The following is a 15,709-nucleotide window of genomic DNA, read 5'->3' on the forward strand; positions in this document are numbered from 1 at the left end:
CCATCTCCCCCACACACACATAGCTGAGCCCCGTCTCTGAGCTAGCAGTTATCAGCAAATAGAGGGGTTCAGTAAAGTTTTTATAGTCTTAATTCAGATAACACAGCTACACACACACACAAACACACATGTCCCAGGCACTGCAGGAGATGCCGGAGGAATGAGAGCAGATGGCAACATTACCCTTTAAGAACCTGAATCAGATATATTTGAGGCTTGGGGTGGAACCAACTGTACAGTAAAGGCTGATTAAAAATGAATCTTGGGTGGAAGCAAATACCTCGTAGTTTTGAAGTGAAGATTTTATTTGCATCTCTCTTTTTTAGTTTTATGGTTTCAAGTTGACTCATCTCAGCCATGTGGTTAATAAATGGAATATTCATTGTTATGTCTAATAATATAAGTCCTAATAATAGTAATTTAAAAATCTGTATAGATAATAATCTTTTTCAAGCCCTTCATAATTATCACAATTATCCTAGTGACCATTTAACTAAATTGGAGCCGCTAGTAGCTGCTGCCTTCTTGCTTGCTGAAGTCAGCTGTTCCTTTGCCTCCAGCCCAGTGGAGGGCCAGGCTTCTGGCTCAAGGAGCTGACGGGCTGGCGCTGATCTCTGCTCTGCTCAGTGATGGTGGCAAACTCTATTCAACACTTTTTTTCTTTATCTCTTTTTATTCTGCAGCAGAAGTATTGGGAAGCCCTAATCTCGGAGCAGGTATGGACAATTGTGCTCTCTCTTTATTCCAGAAGGGACTTCCTGTGGCTTGATTTCAGTTCCTGTTTTTGTGAGCCCCTCTGAGATGGCTGGGCCCATGCCAAATTCCTCTAGGGGAAAAAAATCCGAAAATAAGAGAAGAGTCTGAAAGTTGAGGTTCTTTCCAGGCTTTTTCAATTCAGAGTTCTTTCTGCTTTGTCTGAACCATCTAATGGGGACTCAGAGAAGATACATGACCCAAGGAAGAAATGTGCTTGGAACAAAAGTCTCTGAACAGGAGGAGGCCCAGCAGCTCCCTAATGGCAATGGTGCTGGGAGTGACTGTGAGAGCATGGATCAACATTCCCCCCTGTTGTCGCTTGGAGACCTTGGGCAGCTGGCTCCTGTCTCCCTGCCATCCTCGCCTCCAAGTGACAAATGAGCACATGATTCATGACAGCCACCTGTGCCTGTCACCTCCCAGGATTTTTTCTGTTTTTATGATCAGAGAGTAGATTATCTTTTGCTCAAATTCTCTGAATGCCTGGATTCCAGCGATGTTTTTATTACTTAAAATGACATTTAAAAACACATTATTCTGGGAATTCAGAAGGAAGAGATTTAAAATGTTTTTGAAGGTTTTAACCCAGTTTAAAGAGTGCACCTCATCAGAGTTTCTGTTTCCTGGCAGCTGAACTGCTCGGGAATAGCAAGGATAACTCTTAAGAAGACATTTTAGGAGCTGGAGCAGCGGTTCTGATATATCAGGGTGGCTAAGAATCACCCTAGGAGTTTGTTCAAATGCTAAGCCTTAGATCCCAAACTACAGATGGGGTCAAGGGAGCCTTTTTGGTAAGCACCCTGGGCCCTCCTGGTGAGGCTGGTCCAAAACCAGATCCAGCACGTGGGTCTCCGCTTGAAAATAGAATTCACCCATAGACACACTGTCCATTCTCAGAGAATGGACCAGGCCCCTGCTTCCACTGCTAGGCAACTGGGTCTTGGAGGCTGAGGGGCCAGGGAGCTCTTTTACTTGGCATCTCTGATAACGTCTGGAAGGGATTTGGTTAGAGGTATCCCTCCAAGTCTGCAAACACAGATAGATGAGAAACCAGCACCGCAAGGGCCTGACACAGTCCCAGACCCAGACGAGGGACTGAGCTGCACCAAGCAGATCAGCTTGGGCCCTCACCAGCAGGGTGACTGGGAGATGAGGTGGTCATTTTAACGTGATGCAGTTTCTCATGACCAAGTAGTAGAATCAGTTCAGTTATTACCAGTAAATCACGAATTAAATTGGACTCTGTTCAGAGCTACAATTTGTGTTTTATAACTGGCAGGCTGCAGGCATTTGTCTGTCAAGTGACTCAGGGAGCCTTGAGGACCTTGTCCTGACCTTCTAAGGACTGGATTGTTTGGTTCGTGTTTGAGCAGCTGGAGGAGCATTTTTCTTGAGTGCACATCTACGCCTGGCTCTATTTTCTTGCCCAAATAGACTGTCTGGCCTGGGCTGACACATCCTACATGGCCTTTGCTTGTTGCTTCCTGGGTCTTTTGATACCTTCAAATGCAGCCTTGTGACTCAGAATCACCAGTCATAGAGACTCAGAAATGGGAGCTCATATTATCTAGTTCCTGATTCAGACTCCCAGTTCACACATGGAGAAATGAAGACCCACAGAAGAACCCCACATACCTCTGTGGCTGGAATCAGTAAGGATTCCCTTGCTTTTGGCCCGCACACAGAGCTCTCCCTCTTATCCAAACTATTAGAACAATAGGAAGACTGTATGCCGCTTCATCAGTACTTGTGTGCTCACCTGTTTTTTTTTTAACCTTTTATTCCTACTCCTGCAAATTTCAGTTTCCCATACTTGTCTGAGTCAGTGATGAAATAGTCACTGGCAGTGACCACCACTCTGGATTAGGTTTTAAGTGTTTGTTTTTGATGAGTTAGCTGACCTCAAGTTCAGAAGAAGCACCATATGGGGAGCGGGGGGTGCCCTACTCTTAGGGGGTTCTGTTATCTACCTGAGGACAAGGTAGACACTCAGGCAAAGGGCAGGACCTCCCATGATCAGCCGCAAACCAGTGATACAAGCAGTACAGAGAAGAGGGTAAGAGCTCAGTGGGTGTCAGGGTAGGCTTCTTAGAGGAGGAGAGTCTTACCCAGGCCATAAGGAATAGGTTGAGTTTTCCTGGTCTTTTCTAGGATTGAGTCTGGCATAGAGATGGAAATTCTCAGGATAAAGGGAACATGCCTCAGGCTCACTAGAGAAGGACTTGGTGAAGGCAGGGGGAACAGAGAACAGGAGGGGAAGTAGGACTGATCTATTCAGGGTAGCTGTCCGTTAATTCCTTGATTTAGAGTTACACTTGCCCTATTAGGTCCTAGAATCACAGGCCTGGTTCCCCTGTCCTTATCTGTTTGTTCTTGTCTGTGCCTGGGCCTTGAGAATCAGGACTGGAGCTGTTGTTGGGGGAACTGTAAGAGATAGGACGGGTCTAGTCCACCAAGGTACCTCTTGTGTCTTTTTTCCACAGTGGGATCCTGAAGATGTAAACCTTGGAGGGAACAAAGACATCATGGAGACACTCAGATCACAGGCACACAGGTGGTCTGTGAAGCCAGTGGACTTGCCCTCCGATGAGTAGCACTTTCTGGAGCCAACTCAGCAGCTCAGAGCCCAGGGTCAAACATTTGTCAGGAACTGAGCAGGGATAACCTTCAGGGACAGCCGTAGTAGGAATTAAGCTTCTACCAAGGCTGCCCATGAAAGTGAGGAACCAGGAGCTGTCATGGAACTTGGCTGGTCTCCACTACCGCTCAGAATGGAGCTAAGACTTTGGGCCCAGTGTACAGACTTGAACATGCCCAAAGTTTGTTCTAAAGATTGGCAGTTTGTCAAAAACCACTCGTGCTTTGACATATAATCTAAAGGACTTTGGGCCCTCTTTTCCTTTTCCCTTTGGAGTCAACCATACTCTGAATATCTGCTGTGAATGAGTTCATCTAACAAGCAGCTAATATATTTGGATCTCAGCAAAGTCCCATTCTGCAAGACCTGGCTAAGCCTAGCGAGCAGTGGGCCCACATTCTGGGTGTCTAGGACACAATGACAAGTTCTGATGGGACCTGACTACTGCCTTCCAGTAACCCACTAGAGTTTTCTGCTGAAAGTTGAGAGAGGACTGTTTGATGAACCAAGTGTTTACAAGATCACTGGTATTGCAAAGGCAAGCAGAGCAAATTGCTCTAGGTACGAGGACTTGCTCCAATCTGGCAAAGTGTGTGCTGGAGCAGGGTCTGCAGGTGAAGGGGACTGTCTGCTTTAGAGGGTAGCTGAAAGCACGCAAAGGGTAAGAGGCATGGCCGGAGGTGTTAAATTCAAGCACCGAGATCCCCTTGCAGGTTTATTTTGGAGCTAAGGTGGGAGAAACACTGGAATGAATAAATCCTGATTGAGAGAACTACAGTATTTCACCATGGAGCTCAGGGATACATCTGAATCCCAGCACAGCCTCCAAAGTCAGCCACGAGGGGATCTGGGAGAAATGCCAAGAAACACAGCTCTGCTCTTGGCTGGCCCCTGGCAGCCTGTGTGATTCAGCTGCAGCTGCCCAGTGGCTCCTAAGGGGTAGTGCAAGTCCCACCAGCATGAAAGAGGGGGTGCCTCTGGGAAGCAGTTCGGTTTCACAGGTCTCTGCATAGATTCTAATCAATTCCCTGTGTGACATGTGAACTAGAAGTGAACCTAAAGCCACCCTATTTATCCAGTTGCTTTGGACCCTGGTTGTCTGGTAACGGAGTTTGCTAAGTTGGTTTTGCTTTGTGATCTTAATCACTGAAGCTGTACTTTGATGGAAGATGAAACTTTTGAGTTGGGGGCAGGGGTAGGGGTTAGGAGAACATTCCAGAAGATGAAACCACACAGAGAATTGGAAGCAGGGAAGGGGGGAATCTAGCCAAGGAAAGAAGACTCTGATGTAGCCAGAATGGAAATAGAGAAAGGGTGAAGAGGCTGGAGAGGAACTGGGAGTTGGTACTTAATTCTATAGCTGACTGGTAGCTACAGGAAGATAAGAGTAGGAAGCTGACTGGCATGCCTCAGATCAACCACAGCTGATTGGTCAGTTTTCCATCCCTACAGCCACAACTTTTCAGGAAGCAGAAATGTACAGTCATGGATACAGTACCAACTTGGGGAGTGTGTTTAATCTGATTGGTGACAGCAGGGAAGAAAAAGTGTTTATCTTTGGAAAGGTAAAAGGCATGGGAATAGGATGACATCCTTGGAGTTTGCCTTTAGTATGTCCCCTCCCTCCAAGGGAAGACTGGCTTATGCTCCCAGAAGTTGGTTGGATCCTGATGGGAATGTCCATTCATTCAATAACATCAAGTGATCTTGCTGGCTTTGACCAGCACAAATTGCTTGAGCTGTAGATGTTGACCATCTCTTTAGATCCCATTGTCCCAGCCTCTTCCTTCACAAACCATTTCTTATTATCATTGTCCGAGCTTATCTCAAAACAGACTCCCAAGTCTCTTCATCCAGAGTGAACATTTAAACTGAGAATTTTGGAAGCAAAGTTTGGCCTCATTGTTTAATAAGAACCTGTTATTCAAAGCTCTGTAACTCTGGAGCCTTTGTGAAGAAGTGCCAGCCAAAATGCCTTCCTCCTAGTAAGAGGATTCTTGCCCTGGGCCTCTGTTGCAACTCCATCCCTAACTGTCAGTCAGACCAGGATGATAATGGGAGTTAATTGCCCTGAAGACTCACATAGCAGTGCAAAGAGGTTGCCTACACTAGGGAGAAGCTGGGAACCAATTGTGTAATCCTCCTCTCCTGCCCATTCATCTGATCATAAGAGATGGTGTAATAGTAGTTGTGCTGCCTATTATCTGCATGGCTTGGAGCTTGTTACTTAAACGTGGTGAACTCTTGGGGTAGGCTGAGAATAATAGCTATCTAGAAAGCATGTTGTGAAGAGTAAGTAATATATATGGAATGCATAACACTACTAACACTACTACTACTAAGTCACTTCAGTCGTGTCCGACTCTGTGTGACCCCATAGACGGCAGCCCACCAGGCTCCCCCGTCCCTGGGATTCTCCAGGCAAGAACACTGGAGTGGGTTGCCATTTCCTTCTCCAATGCATGAAAGTGAAAAGTGAAAGTGAAGTCGCTCAGTCGTGTCCGACTCTTAGGGACCCCATGGACTGCAGCCTACCAGGCTCCTCTGTCCATGGTATTTTCCAGGCAAGAATACTGGAGTGGGGTGCCATTGCCTTCTCCGATACTAACACTAGATGACTCAAAGTAGACATTGAAGAAGGATTAGTTTCCTTCCTCCCTTTAATTCCTGGCCACATATGTCCGGAAAGCCAGCTGGTAACCAAAGAATCACACTGTCAGATGGAAGAAACTTCAGAGGAGTGAAGAGCCTGACAACTCCAATAAGTGATTAAGCGGTCATCCGGCCCCTGCTTAAGCTACTCAAAAAAAAAAAAAAATTCACCCATTTTAATCTCCCAAAGAAAGAAATCTGTGATTTAGGGAGAACTGTATCAGTAAAATTTTCTTAAAATCTGTCTAGACCCTGAAGAACCAACCCCCTTATCTCCCCCAGTACTTGAGTATGGTGAAGAGACGTATGAACAAACACCCGATGCACTCACATGTGATTGTTACAGTGGGGTATGGCTCCCCCAGAGCCAGGAGAGCAAGAAGCATAGCTGGGCTCCAGTTCCTAGGTCTGCTTCAGTGAGAGACTTGTCAAGTCATGTCCCTTTCTCCTTACAATTTCCTCATCTGTAAAATGAAAGGGCAAATCTCTGTCCCTTTTTCCCTTTTATGAACATGCCAGTGAATTCTTTCCTACGGAAGACTGACATGTTCATAAACTCTCAAGAAAGAGGCATTATCAAGAGAAATTTTAGATACACTTTAAAAACAGGTTTCATTATATAATATGCACTTCTCTCTGTTTGAATTTTACTATCCGTTTAAGATAAAATCCCCCTTTTATGAAGAGTCCAAGTTTTGCTGTAACAAGAGATCACAGCATATGACATTAAAAATGTCTGCAGTTTCCTTCCAATACTGAAAAGTCTTAAATATGAGATATGAATAATATTTTCCACAGTGACAGAAAACGAACTCTGTATCAATCATTTAGAAAAAGAAAAGCTTTTCTTATGTGATTGCAGCAGGGCTAAGTCCCTATCCTGGGTTAGGGGCGCTCGCCCCCTTCTCACCCTCCACACTGCCTTAGTGGGGCAGTAAGTGGCCTCCACAAGTTGTGACGGGGAGGGAGGCCCCTAGTGGCACCATGAGAAGTGAATCCCAGCTGCTACTTGCTACCTTTCCCTCTGTGATTCTGCCAAACCCTAGCAGCCTGCGATCTATTCAAACCACCGCCCGCGGACTTCAGGGAAGAGAGGGCCTGTGTGGCTCGGCGCGTGCGCACTGTGCAGCCACCGCCTCACGCGAGTCGTGAATTCTGCATGTGCCAGCCCCTCAGTCCCCGCTGTGTGCGCGTTCCTACCTCACCGCCACCGCGCCCGGGCCTCGGGGGCACTGCAGAGGACGGCTCTTGGGGTGCATTTCACACCGCTTGTTTTCTAAGGGGATAATCTCGAGATTACCCTTCTCAAAGTATTTGAGATCCTTCAGCATCCTTTAGGATGTACTGCAGAGCAGACTCTGTTTTTAAATATATTTAAAATACGTTTTTTGTTTTTTGTTTTTAATATCGCAGGTACACGGTTTTTAAAAAGAGAATCAGACTGTAACAAAAAGCTTGTAAAGGAAAACATCAGCGCCCTGCTCCTCCCTTGTACCCATAATGGTCCACCCACCCACTCTTTTTTTTTTTTTTTAAAGACTGCTTTGTTCTAGCAGTTTTCTCCTTTCGGTTTGATTTCAGACGTGCTTTCCCGCCGTAAGTTTCCAAGATTATACTGTTTTTGTTTTGTTTTTCTTGGCTAGATTCTCTCCAACTTCCATTAAGTACAAGCTAATGAGACACCACGGTGTGTTGAGAACTGTTTGTCGAAACTCTTTACATCCTGCTTGTTGCTGTGGAATCCTTCGTGCCAGGGCCCTTTCCTCTTGCTTTTTCCTGATCTAGCTTCCAGCTTCTAAGTCCTGCCCACGACAGGTCGCACCTGCCCTCAGAACAGCCTAGCTAGTCCCGCCTCTGCTCTGGACTTGACCTTGACCTTCATCCTTTGATCTCTCCTGCAGGTGTCCTAGTGCTTGGAGCATCACCAGTGCAAGTCTCAGAGATTTTCTAAACCCACAACCGGAAAAGGGCTCTTCTACACTGCAGCTGCCACTGTCTTTCCCAAGGACAGCCTGACCATGTGTGAGAAGAGCTATGCCACAGGCCTTTCCTTCTGACCAGCAAGTGCACTGTAGAATATGTATGTCCTAAAGCTCTTAAAGCTCTGGTGTGTGTGATATCTGTTCAAATAATAGGCTCTTAGGCTCCACCCTAGTGATTTCCTAGATCTGGACAGGGCCTGGGAATCTTTGGGGGTTTGCTTTTTGTTCATTTGTTTTTGTTTGTTTGTTTGTAGCACTGAGGTATGCAGGATCTTAGTTCTACCAGACATGGAGCCCCCTGCATGGAAGTGCAGAGTCTTAACCACTGGACCACCAGGGAAGTCCCAGGGTCTGGGAATCTTTAACAAGCTCCTCAAGTGATCCTTTGAGAACATTGCCCTAAGGAAATTACTTTTAAAGTCTTTCTATTTGTGTGAGATGTTTTCATAAATGTATTTAGAACAGGCACAAAAGTGATAAAGCCTCAAAACCCCACTTGTTTGGAAAGATTAAACATTATACTTTCATGAACAAATGCTATTTGGGTATTAGACCTAGAAGATCACAGAGGAACAGATCTGAATTACTTGAAATCATCTAGTTCAGTGCCTGAGTGGCTTGCTCATTCTCACAACTTGAATTCCCAGTTCCAACATGGAAAGAAAAATCTGCAGAAGACAATGAGACTTTCTATAGTAAGGGGATTATATGGATTCTTATAGTAGTGGTTTCTTTACTGTAGAAGCAGTTGAATACATTCCCCAGTTTAAAAATATTTCCCCCTAAATTCTCTTCCCTTTCAAGTTTGCAGCATAAACCTTTGGTTCCAAGAGAAACCCCTTGGCTCAAGCAGCTGCTGTAGTTCCAACTCGTTGCTGATCTCATCCCTCAAGACTAAAGAACAATAAAGGGAGACCAGATAGCAGTGATTCTCAAACCAGGGAAAACAGACAGGAGAGAGCCCCTGAGAAAATATGAAAGCCTAGTTGTTTAAAAGCAAGGTGGGAAGACTAAAAGGACAGATTTTTTTTTTTTTGGAGAGTTCTGTAGTATGAGCCCCCTGGTGGCTCAGATGGTAAAGAATCTACCTGCAATGCAGGAGACGTGGGTTGGATCCCTGAGTCGGGAAGATCCCCTGGAGAAGAGAATGGCAACCCACTCCAGTATTCTTGCCTGGAGAATTCCATGGACAGAGGAGCCTGGTGGGCCACAGTATATGGGGTTGCAAAGAGTCAGACACGACTGAGTGACTAACACTTTCACTTTCTTTAGTATGAATAAGAAAAGAGGCATATCAAAATATATATATATGTTAATATACAGAAGTAACTGTCATGGATATATTTGTAAATGTTATGCTTTTAAATACTTTTTGGTGCTTCATTAACATTTAAAAATTTTTTTATTGGAGTATAGTTGATTTACAATGTTGTGTTAGTTTCAGCTGTACAACAAAGTAAATCAGATTTACTTTCAGATTCCTTTTCAGATTTTTTCCCCATAGGTTGTTACAGAATATTATAAACTTTTAAAATTAGTATTGTTTATCATATAAGTATACAAAATAAACTGAAGAAAGTTATGAATACCTATATGCTCCCCCGAATAACATTCATGTAAACATTAGAAGAGGGGAAGCTTATAAGTAACTATGTATTGTGCATGTATTTTCATCTTGCTGTCTGTGTGGATGTAGAAATTATATTTTCATTATACTTTTCAGTATTTTATACCTTTTTCATAATGAGCATTTTTTGGGGGGATTAAAACAAAGTGATCCATCATAATAATATTTGACAGGCAAGGACCTCAATAATTGCTAAAAACTCATGAGAAGACATTCACAGGGTCACAAAGTACCTCTTGTGTATGAAAATTCAGTTAACAATCAACCTAAGAAGAAAAAAAGGGAATTTTATTTGAACCAAACTGAAGATTATAACCCAGGAAACAGATTCTCAGAAAGCTCTGAGAGCTATTCTTTCTGTTAGAAGTCATTCTTAAGACAAAGGACAAGACAAAAAACAGTAAATACATCAAAATGACATACTAATGTTTTGCATAAAGTTCACCAAGGTTATGTAGTCCAGGGAAACGTGTGCAAAGTGGGCTTAAAGTCAGCATGAGCCACTACAGAATTGGGGAAAAGTGCTAATCTTCAAGGAATTTACATGACTAGTGTTGGAAACAAGGGTAAAAGTGAACGTTACAGTTAAGAGGCACTCCCATCACAGAGAAGTTCTGGTGTATGTGTATTGCAGATACTCACTGGACGTTAAGGAGAGGGAGGAGTTGCAACTGGATGCAGAGAGAGGATTTTATGTTTAAGTTTTCTTGTCCTGTCTTAAAAGATAGATTTTATTTCATCACACCCTGCTAATTACTTTATTAATTACAAATGGAAATAGATTCCTGTACAATGATGAAATGTGCATATTACTGTGGGGGTGATGTGAGGATATCACCTTAACCAGGATATGACGTTCACATTACCAAAATCAAGGACATTGGAGCGTGTGCTGCATATTAGCTAACATTATTATTTCATTTTCTTGAGAGTGATAATAGTATGGTTGTGTAGGAGAACCCCCTATTCTTCAGATAGACATGCCAGCTATTTAGGAGAGAAGCAGCATGATTTGGCCACTTTGAAATGGTCAGACAAGAAAAAGTGTGTATTGTTCAGCTATATATGAAGACTAAAACAAACGTGATGAAATGGGGTCAACTGATGAATCCAGGAGAATAGTATAAGCATGTGTATCGTATCATTCTTGCAACTTTTCTGTAGGTTGAAAGTTTTTCAGAGTAAAATTTGAGGGCAGAAGTACAGTCAGCTTCACCAAGAGGTGGTTCTCCATCACGCTTGCCTGTAGAGGACCCTGAAATTCTAGGGCTTTGTGAAGGAAACTGCTGGATTACTAGGGACTGCTGTTCAAGCAGCTTCCCTGTGCAGCTGGCTTCTGAGCTGGCTGATTGTGGGATGATATCAGGCCATAAAGGGTGAACAGATTCCAGTTTATCTGGTACTGAGAGAAAAATAGGCCCTGTATCTTAGACAGCCCTGATAAGGCACCTCCATGGATATGAGTAATTGTCAGACCCAAGGGATGAACCAGGGCTGAGAAAGCTGAACAATGGAAAGCCGGGAGCACAGTGACAAGGAAATTCTTCCCCTGAATTGCCTTTTCCTATTGAGATAAGATAGTATGCAATAAAGCGCCAGACTCAGAAGTGCTGCCACCAGTCCCAGTGGGAGTGGCTGGCACTGAGCCTGAGCGGCAGCACGTGTGAGCCTGGTGCTTTCAGCACCTGGGTGGTCCCTCAAGGGCTTGCTCAGGCCTGCCGCACAAGGGGCGGGGCGAAATCAGTGACCTCAGACCCAGAAGGCCTGGGGGCAAGTCCTGATTCCACCACTCACCAGCTCAGGGACGATTCTCTTATTCTTGTTTGCACACACAGACACAAAAATATTTCCTTTTCTCCCGTCTGCCTTACTGATAGGTTGCAAAACCCGAAAACAAACCATAAAAGGGTTTTTCAACTCCCAAAGGCCATCGAACTGTCAGTCATTATCGTGACTCCCTAAGCATGAAGCAATTTGATTTGTAGCTTTCCCTCCTCTTCAGGCCAGACTCACCTGGATGTCTTTTAGACCCTGAGTACATTTTAAAAAATTTTATCTTTAATTAGAAGATGATTACTTTACAGTGTTGTGCTGGTTTCTGCTGTACAACAATGTGAATCAGCCATATTCATATATCCCCTCGCTCCTGAGCCTCCCTCCCACCCTAGAGTACATTTTTATTATGAGATTGTATGAGTAAAACCTTTCAAACTTCTGAGGAGGCAGGATGGAGATGCTTCGAGATGCTCTAACTTCTCCTGAACGGGCAGAGTGGCTGAGGATGTTGCCCCTTTGATATACCGTAACTGGGAAATAGATCCCCATAGGCAAGCCGTGACTCATCCACACTGTTCCGGCTGAGTCGCTGTCCCCGCTGAGCGAGCATGGGTGGCCCTCTGTCAGAGTGCCATACAGGAGGGCCTCCACTCAGTCGTAGATGTCAGCCTTGGCGTCTCAGGGGCAGTAGAGCAGAGTGGACAGAGTGGAAAGGGAGCCATGCCTGTGGCTGACCTTCAGGAGGAGAGGATTGAGCTGGTGCAAGGAAGAACTTGCCTTCCGTCTGTCCCAGCTGCAGTGGAGGCCAGGAGTTCCCGGTACTCAAGGTATCCCACACAGCTCCATCACCCCTTCTCTGAAATGTTTTGGGGAAGGGGCATTACTGACTAGAGATGGATCAGATGATATTCCAGGGCTCTTCCAACTTTAAGAATCTAAGCTACTTTTGACTAGCAAGGAATTTGGATTATCCCATCCTCTGCTTATTGGTCATGTGACCTTGAACATATTAACTTTCTTTTCCTTTTTTTGTTGTTGCACCATGTGGCATGCAGGATCTCAGTTCCCCAACCAGGAATTGAACTCTGGTCCCCTGCATTGAAAGTGCAAAATCCTAACCAGTGGACCTTTGGGGAAATCCCTGTTTTTTAGTTTCCTGATCCTTCATTTCCTCAGATGTAAAATTAGATTATTAACATCTACCCTAGTTACCTCCTAGAGTAGAAGCATCCACACAAGTAAGTCATGCTCCTTGGTGCAGTCATAAAATTTTTCCCAGCTCTCTCGGTCCTCTGCCCACAGTTCCTGGGTGGCCAGGAGACAGCCTGGACTGGCATATTCCATGGGTCCAAACAGAGGTCACAAATGCTCAAGGGGTCAGCACTAAATACAATTTCACTGACCAGCCTCCGTCCTTGCTCAGCCCCTGGCCCTTTCTGGCTTCCCCCTCCCTCTGTCGTCACCCTTCCCTTCCTCCTTTATCTTCTGCTCAGTCAGCTAGCGCTTCTGAGAGAGGACTATGTCTCAGACACCCTGCTGGGCCAGGGAGCATGTGAAAATTACCCAGTCCTGCCAGCATGTCTTGCCTGGTGCGGGGGGAACACAGAAGGAGGGTTGTGCTGGGGCTCCCAGGGTGCAAGCCTTTGTGGGAGCAAGGCCGGGAGGGCCAGCTGGACAGAAGTGTTCACCAAGAATAAGACATTTGAGACTGTCTTTTAACAGACTGGTTTCCAAGTACAGAAGGACAGCAGAGGGCATGAGCACAGAGCACGTGGTTGTGAGCCTTGGGCCCCCTGGACTTGGCTTCTCTGCGCCCAGTCTTTAGCCAGCTCCTTCCCTCTAGGCAGCTCCCACCCGCAGCTTCCGTCTAAGCAGGAGGATTTGGAAACTAGAAACAGTTCCTGGGAACACTGCTGCTGGGTCATTGAGGGTGTAAAATACTACTGTGAAATAAAGACAGTAATTCTCAGCCCTGACTGCACATCAGCATCACCTGTGGTTTGTTTTCGGTTTTGTTTTCAATTCACATTTCCTGGCCCCACCCTTCATCTACTCTCATTCAGTAAATCTGGGGCTGCTGCTGCTGCTGCTAAGTCGCTTCAGTCGTGTCCGACTCTGTGTGACCCCATAGATGGCAGCCCACCAGGCTCCCCCGTCCCTGGGATTCTCCAGGCAAGAACACTGGAGTGGGTTGCCATTTCTTTCTCCAATGCGTGGAAGTAAAAAGTGAAAGTGAAGTCGCTCAGTTGTGTCTCACTCTTGGCGGCCCCATGGACAGCAGCCTACCAGGCTCTGCTATCCATGGATTTTCCAGGCCTAGGATCCCCTAATCAAGAGTTTCACTTAACTGCAGTTTTCTAAGAATCCTAAAGACTCAGAAGTTCCAAAAAACAGAGGAACCATGGTGAGATTAGGTGGGATTAGTCTGGCCTTCATTTCCAGAATGGGCGAGAATAATGATGAGCAGTCCACTAAAAAATCTTCTCTGAAATGGGAATAAAACCAGCTCCTACCTCATAAGATAGTGGTGAACACAGAGAACATAATAGCATGTAGTAAGCACTCAGAAAACAGTGGCTAATGTTATGGAGGCAGCGAGGCCTGTCTGGCAGTTAAGGATGTGGGCTCTGGAGCCAGACTGTCCGGTTCACAGCCTGCTGGCTACTCTCATATAACCTCCGTGCCTCAATTTCCTTTTCTTTACAAAAGGGTGATAATAACTTCCTCACAGAGCTGTTATTACAGGAATGAATAAGGGTTTGGCACTTAGATCGGTGCTGGTCTAACCAAAGGAATATTGCATATATCACGACTTGTGCTGTGACAGCTAGCAGCCTCATGGTGTCACTATTGGGCACCGGTCCTGCCGCCTCTTCAGCTGGTGCCCGCGATGTTCCCTGCAGCTTTTCAGGCCCAACCCTAGCCCTTGGAGAAGGAACCACTGCCTCCTGCCACCCCGCTAACTGTGCTCTCCCAACACAGCAGTTCGCCTCCACAGCCCCCTCCCAGGACACCAGCTGGCTCCACAATGCTGAGTCAGACCTGATTCCACCCCACCAGCTGGCAGAGCCAGAATCGCCCTACCTCCTTCCCTGCAACGATCTACCCGAGGGTTCGAGGCTTCTTTGACAATCTTGGAACCTAAAGCATCTGAGCACATCCCTTTCCCTAAGAAGGCTACTGTTTTAAAAGAAGTCATTTGGGCAAGTCATGGGGTTCCCATGCCCCTCTTTGCTCAGAAGGCTGTCTGTCCTCCATGGCCCCAAATGACTGGTCCTCATTAGGGAGATTCCCGAAGAGATTAGCAGGTGCGAACACATAACCTTCTGGTGAAACCACTGCCAGGGTTTCTAAAGCCCTTTTTTTTTGCTTTTTAGAGAAGAGAGGAGAATCTCCCCCGCACCCCCGCACCCCCATCTATCCTCTGCTTAGAAATCATATGTAATTGTTTTAAAACTCCACACATGATTCTGATATGCTGTCAGGGTTAAGAATCACTAAAGTAAGAAGACAGAGACCTAATGATTATTAGAACTCACCTGTGCCAGTGGGAGGCTGGGGGCTTACTCCCTGGAGCCTGCCATCCCACAGAACATTTCAATCCAAGAATGCCAGAGTTAAATCTGTCCCCAAGATCAGCTGGCTGAATGATTCCCAAACTCAATGCAGCAGAATCACCAGGGCCTGCCCATCACACAGATCCTCAAGTTTTAAAATTCAGGAGATCTGGGGGTGGGAGAGGGGGGAGGAGTCTCAAATCCTCATGAGATGCCAAGGAAGGGATCTGTGGGGAGGGTGTGGGCAAAGAGGGTAAAAGGCTGCCCACACAGTGGTGCCTAAGCAGGGGCTTATGTGAGGCAAGGGGGCTTCTCAGGAGGGCTGAGACTGGAGGAGTTGTCATCTGTGCACTTCTCAGCGTTAAAACTCAAATCTCTTGCCAAATAATATAGCCCCTATCTGGCTATCAGGGCATATTTTTCCAATGAAAGAAAATATATGTCCAAAGCAGGAATCCCAGTATCAGAACACTCCGTGGGAGCGGAGGTGAACCCCTGGGAACGCAAGCTGGGAAGACAATTGCTGCCACCGGTCAGTGAGGAAAGCCTCGAACTCCGATGACCTCATGGCTCTTTTCTGTCGCCGGTGACTGGACACACCCTTCCCCTCTGCCCACCTCCACCCACTAGCATATCAGACAGATGACCGCATGAGCCCAGGGGAAAAGTGTTCCCGTCGATAACACGACATTCTCACGTGCTGCTGCCGCCACTGGCCTCA

At 45.8% G+C, this 15,709-nt stretch overlaps 1 protein-coding gene across 5 annotated transcripts in view; it reads left to right on the forward strand.

Moving 5' to 3' along the window:
* Positions 1-9,090, forward strand: part of TMEM44 (transmembrane protein 44) — a 48,944-nt gene extending 39,854 nt beyond the window's left edge. Inside the window, exons 10-13 of one of the 5 annotated variants that reach the window (XR_824765.1) lie at positions 684-716; positions 3,240-3,955; positions 7,948-8,126; positions 8,283-9,090. Coding sequence is in view for 3 of the 5 variants with exons in the window: in XM_010834391.1 (XP_010832693.1) it covers positions 684-716; positions 3,240-3,350 (144 nt within the window). In the remaining 2 variants the exon portion in view is untranslated. Of the gene's footprint in view, positions 1-683; positions 717-3,239; positions 4,167-7,947 lie in introns of those variants that run through there. The other 4 variants (XR_824764.1, XM_010834392.1, XM_010834391.1 and 1 more) reach the window with 4 other exon arrangements.
* The last annotated feature ends 6,619 nt before the right edge of the window (positions 9,091-15,709 follow it).

The sequence above is a fragment of the Bison bison genome, unplaced genomic scaffold, assembly GCF_000754665.1.
Source record: "Bison bison bison isolate TAMUID 2011002044 unplaced genomic scaffold, Bison_UMD1.0 scf7180017864032, whole genome shotgun sequence".
Lineage (NCBI taxonomy): Eukaryota > Metazoa > Chordata > Mammalia > Artiodactyla > Bovidae > Bison > Bison bison.